The sequence below is a fragment of the Amblyomma americanum genome, chromosome 9 (assembly GCF_052857255.1).
Source record: "Amblyomma americanum isolate KBUSLIRL-KWMA chromosome 9, ASM5285725v1, whole genome shotgun sequence".
NCBI lineage: Eukaryota > Metazoa > Arthropoda > Arachnida > Ixodida > Ixodidae > Amblyomma > Amblyomma americanum.
In genome coordinates, this window is record NC_135505.1 from 93,429,009 (window position 1) to 93,435,008 (window position 6,000).

Consider the following 6,000-nt stretch of genomic DNA (forward strand, 5'->3'; position numbering starts at 1 on the left):
TACTTCCGAAAATGTCCTGCTCAAGAAAAATTTCAGCGGGGCTTCGCTTTGTTGAAGCCTACTGAAGGAGAAATTCATTTGAGGGCGTCTTGCGTAAGATTACGCAAAAAGAGAATATTTTAACACGTTCATGCTACGCTGGCAAGTCGCGAAACTTAACGGGAGCATGCTTAAATGTTGCCTGTATACAGGGCGCTTCACTTAAAACATTACGCGAGTTTTAAAGGTAGGCCTTTTGAGTTAGAAGAGCGCTTTTTCCGTCATGTTATTGTCAGCGGCGTAGTACATCAGAATACACCTAAGATGTGCTAACTAGTAGGCTGATAAACGAATACTGAATAGTTAACTTTTTAAATATGCGTGTTAGGGTTCTGAATTATTGAGAAACCTGAAGCCCAGCATAAGTAATATTCATATCAGCTTTTAGAATTTCGGAAACGCGGTTACCGTGAACGCTGTGGCCCAAGAAACTTTGGCTACATCGAGGCAGAATACATGCGCTTTCGAGGAACTTGCAGTTCCAGTGCACGTAGCTCGCCGTAATGGTCTATATGGCTCAAGAGCAGTAATATCCAGCGATCACCAATACGACAGGCTGTTCCCATTGATTTGTTTTCAGAGCTAATGTTTCCTTTAGTTCCTTTCTTTAATAGGAGCCTGAATATATCAAATGTTTAGCCTCTGACTCTGTAGTACAGTAGTAGTAGTTCTTACAGCGCTTTGCAGTGTTTAGTTCGGCGTGCCGAATAGTTATAGCTATTTTTGTTGTTCGACATCCGGCTTCCGCCTCTTTAGCTACTGTGTTATTAGAGTGAAGTTATCCTCTTACAGTCATGAAGTCATTTTTTATTGAATAACCGAAAAAAAAAACAGTTTTCACTAGTACCGTACAAGTCATTGTTCTATGCTTGTAGCGCTACATGAGCCCTGGATGCTATGTCAAGGATTCATATTTCTTTCACAAAATTAGGCAGGGTTTAATCACAGGTATTCCCAAAGGTGGAGCGATAGCATTTTGGCAATGGTCCGTGCCAAATTTGGAAGTCAGAATCGTGTCGGGACCGAACAATTATGGTTGCACATCGATTTTGGTTCAAATCGGTCAAGGTCAACCTGTTGATATGTCGAAGTCAATTCGTTGCTATGCCGTGTTTCTCAAGGTTAACCCAAGGTCAAATCATGCGCTGAATGGTGAGCGACTCTTGCGCTGAGTAGAGCTGCTGCTCTAAAACGTCAGCCATTGCTGTTCATCATCCGCAGCTAACCTACGGCTGGCCAAAAGGCAGACGCAAAAAACGTACTTTGTTTCGCTTCAAGCCAACGATTCGCAAAGGTTTTTGAAACCGACTAGAACCAATTGGGGTCTTCCATCTTTTGCACAGAACAATATCGCACAATGCAATAAATACGAACTGAAAATATGTTCAAAGTTCGACAGCTGTTGCCGCCGTCAAGTACAGATAGAGTTACGCAGAGAATACGACTGAGTGGCATGGACATGGCAGTACGGAGAGCTCCACAGTTGCTAATGGTGAGATGCATTTGATGTTGGTATAAAATAAGCTAAGCCGCCGCGGTGGCTGAGTGGTTACGGCGCTCGGCTGCTGGCCCGAAAGACGCGGGTTCGATCCCGGCCGCGGCGGTCGAATTTCGATGGAGGCGAAATTCTAGAGGCCTGTGTACTGTGCGATGTATGTGCACGTTAAAGAACCCCAGGTGGTCGAAATTTTCGAAGACCTTCACTACGGCGTCCCTCATAGCCTGAGTCGCTTTGGGCCGTTAAACCCCCATAAAACCAAACCAAAATAAGCTAATCTCGAAGTATATATGCCCTCTTGCTTAACCTGAGCACTACAGAGTCCTTCTAAGAAAAAAAGAATGTGTTTTTGGAGATACAGAGTAATCGGGAGGAAAAAAAACAAGAAACCAAGCACACCTTATTCGACTTCAAGTCAGTCGCTATAAAGATGAGAAACATTTATTCTTGAGCCTGATGCCTTCTTTTGGTGCATTGTAGTGTGTCTGTTCGTGCAGTTTAAAAGTGAGTCTAGAAACCAATTCCTTTTTTTTTGTTTACCTGCAGTTTAGTGGTGATCAGTTGCATTCACTTTTCTTGACAACATTATTTTGCAAAAATGCGCTTACACGTATATTTATTTCAGAGCTTAACGTTTTTTCAGAAGTTGAAGAGGTTGGGCTTTTAGTGGTGTCCTGTGCAGGAGCAAATGCACGCCAGTGTATTGACTCACATGTGCGGGCGTGGTTTTTTTTTTCTCTTGTCGAGCGCAGACCGACGCTACCTGGACCCGTGCCGGAGAGGGCTGCGCGATAGCTGTGCCAAAGAGTGCGGCCGCCTGCACTTTGACCAGGCGACCTGCCTCTCCAACGTGTGCAGATGCGGCTCTAGGAGCTTGAACAGAATGCTCTTCGAGACGTCCTTGAGGCGTTAGTCGGGGAGATTCTTCGCTAAGACGAACAGATTGCAGGTGAGAGTGTATTTATGTACGGAGAGAGTAGACTTTGCTAGCCTAAGCGGCTGGCTTGTTAAAGGCGATGCTTAAGCCAAGCAAGAGCGGGTTGACGGGCAACTCTCGGAGGGTGTGGTTGAGATAGTGGGTGGTCGGCGCTTCTTAGACAATTGATTCCATGAGCCTTATTCGTCCATGGATTAGCGGCCAGTGCAGTTTATTCACTAGAAATTTGTAACCCAGGAAAGTGGTTACATCCTCTTCTCACCCCCCTCCCTCCGCCGCACACACTCACACTTTCTTTATTAACTCTGCCCTTGATAGCCGTTGTCTGCCGCGGCAATACCTGTACAAGAGACTTTCTGAAACGTGATCGAAAAATCAGGCCTTCACCTGCTGCCTGACGAGGAGGTCATCGTCTGCGATAGTGGATGATTGACGTGAATATTGCATTGTTCTTTTGGGGATATGAGCAGCACAGCGGACATACACGGAGGAGCGAAGACAGACACAGGTGCTCTGTTCGTACCCCGTTCTTGGGTACGCTGCTCTTTGCGGTGTGCATTTACCTTAAAGACGCCACTCTGATGGTTCTGAGATGTTCCCTGTGTGATCTCGCCACCCTGTTGTGCCTTGAAGTGGGCATCTCGTACAGTAGAGGGAACTGCGGTACAGCCCTCATTGGAACTTCTGCGCCGAGAAACAGTGAGAAAAGCCCTGGGGCCGTCAGCTCAGCTCCGAGCTAGTCGTAACTCCCCTGCTAAGAGCGCACGTTGACCGCACTTTTTACGCGCTGCTTGCAGTGGCTCAGTAGTCGTGGCTGGGAACAAGGCTTGTGGGACCGAATCCTAGCCGCGGTGACATTTCCATGACGGCGAAGAGCAAAGGGCGTCCTTGTGCATTGCGATACCAGTGCTTGTAAAATACTCTAGGTGGTCTAAATTTATCCGGAGCTGTCCTCAACGGTGCCTCGTTTGTTTCCTGCCACCTTTCACTCCGTCCTTCGTTCCCTCCCTCGAGGCGAGCTCCGGATGTTAATTAATAATGCTGTTAATTATTAATTCAATTAATCTTTGATTGATTGACTGATATAAACTTTATTACTAGACGGGATAAAGAAGGCCACCTGCTCCCTACCCCGGTGCGCAGGCCTGGGAGACGGGGGCTGGGGCCTGCGCGGCTAAAAGCAGAAGTAGAGGTCTTAATCTCTCGAGGCTTCTTCCGCCAGGTGGAGGGCTTGGCACTCAACTGAGAGTGACACAATTACTGCTCTTTATCATCGAAAATATTTGCAATATCCCATTTTCTAGTAGCCGTCTCGGAGGTGCGGGCCTGCTACAGTTTCCCGGCCTTTGTTTCCGCCGTCGTCATCACCTTGTCTGAAATGTACTGCGACCAGTGCATAAGGCCTCAACTCTCACGCCACACTGGCAGGGCCTCTAGGGTAACGAAGGTGGGGCTGGCCAGTTCGACCAGTCCACCTGCGAGCTTGCGATGTCACCATTTGTTCCGGTTTGTTGACTCACTGCAACATGTGGAACAGTGTTTGGCAGCATAATCAGGACCATGCATCCCACGAACAAGGTTTTTAGGTGAGGTAAAGAATAGCGAGGGTGCAGGCAGAGAGGCTACGTATATTTTAACAATCGCTTGCTATTCTGATTTGGGAAAAGCGGAAGGGAAGGGAGGAAGGAAAGGACAAGAATATAACAAGGTAGAGAGAAGGAAACGCCGTAATCCCACACGCGCATTATATAAGTAAGCTGTACTCCATTGTCAAAGGCGACGATTGCACATGACGTTCCACGTTAGGTTAGGTTAGGTTAGGTTAGGATAGGTTAGGTTAGGTTAGTGTTCGAACCTACCAGAATTTCCATAATGTCAGGCTTAACAGCAAGCGGTAAGGAAAAACTTGCGTATTCTTCACTGTCATAATGATAATCAGATGATGTTCTATTACCACAGATTCTGCAGTGCATTTATAATCGCCACTCCACAGTTCGAACGTATCCTCGCTGGCCCATAAAGCATTTCCACACGTTGCTTTCTCTTCTAAGAGTAAACGACCTAGCTGATGGCTCCCGTTTTATGCGCCCTTAGTGGATCGCATTTGGAGTGTTGTGCGCAGGAGATTAAGGAGGCATTTCAGCTGCTTATATGACGCATGCAATTTTTTTCTGCTTTGAAAAAGCATATTTGTTTTAGCCTACGATCCTGTTGCTTTCAGTAACTTTTCTGCTCAGCGTGAAATCCTTTTAGATACATTTATGCTTACAAGGCCAAAAACGTATTGCTCCGGTATTGCGCCATGAATGCTTTGATATATGCAGCATTGAGCATTCAACAGAAGTGGTTTAGCATTCCACGCTTGTAAAAAAAAAGTTTTTTTTTTTTCAATCTTAGGGAGCGCTAACGACACCAGGAAATGAAACCATTCAAACACCCGAGCGTGGCTGTCATTTTTTTCTGACTCTGCCTGCTTCAGCGAGGCTTTATCAGAGAAGTCGATGTTATCAGTAACGGCACGCTGTTCATAACTACCGTTTCAAGAGCGCATTAAACTTGCATTTAGGCGGAAACGTTATGCACCGTGCTTTTTGAGGAAAACAGCCTAGCCGCCGTTCGAGATAGCGGGAAAATGTCTACACGAAAACTTCGCACGACGTGTGGTATTTGTTCATATAACCAGTGACATGCTGTTCCAATGAGAACGCGCTGACAACAGCTGACGATATCATCTTGTTTGGTTTATTGTTGGCGATAAGGAACTTTCCCGTTCCCAAGCGCTTGTTTGTAAGAAGAACATTTATCAACTGTACGGAACGTTACACCCAGCAGTCACAAGAAAATGCTTTGCGAGCTTCACGCTCAAAGTTGGACTGACATATTCTGAGCCTATCTGGAGGCCATCATTCTCATAATTGACAGGAAGGCGGCGACGCCGTGAGGTAAACTGTAAAACACCTCAGTTACCTGGTTTGTATTCAGCCAGTGCGCGTTGGAGAATGAAACCTTGTTGACAATAAAAAAAGGCGAAATAATATTGGACCTGACATTGTTACCTAAGGAATGCAAATCTACCTACAATGAAATAAGCTTATGTTTACTTTACTCACAAAGCGTAGACTGAATGTCCTTTCTTTGATCGTCTATTTCAGGTTCGGGTGATTTTGCGCACAGACGCAAGTAAGAAGACTCGGAATGAAGATGTCGACCAGATCAGGATATTTAGAATCAGCTGAGAGGAGCGAGTGCAACTTTTTTAAACAAAATAAAACATCAAACCTTATTCTGCTCTTCAGGAAAAGAAATACTAAAGGTCGCGACAGCTTCAGTTTAAGAGAGAACGACTTTATTTCATGAACCTCAACCAATGATCCGACTATAAGCTATATAGGAATTGTGGTTGTTTCTAGAGCACTGCAAAGGCCGAATTCTGAGTTCCGAACCTGGCCCGATTCGAGCGTGGCGCGCTAAATTATTGCTTTGCTGAGCCCGGGCACGGTCCGCTTTATTTGATCCTCTTATGACA

At 45.8% G+C, this 6,000-nt stretch overlaps 1 protein-coding gene across 2 annotated transcripts in view; it reads left to right on the forward strand.

Moving 5' to 3' along the window:
- Positions 1–5,757, forward strand: part of LOC144103798 (uncharacterized) — a 136,998-nt gene extending 131,241 nt beyond the window's left edge. For both annotated transcript variants that reach the window (XR_013308321.1, XM_077636500.1), the window contains 2 exons: positions 2,290–2,486; positions 5,627–5,757. Coding sequence is in view for 1 of the 2 variants with exons in the window: in XM_077636500.1 (XP_077492626.1) it covers positions 2,290–2,450 (161 nt within the window). In the remaining variant the exon portion in view is untranslated. The remainder of the gene's footprint in view (positions 1–2,289; positions 2,487–5,626) is intronic.
- Positions 5,758–6,000: the final 243 nt, after the last annotated feature.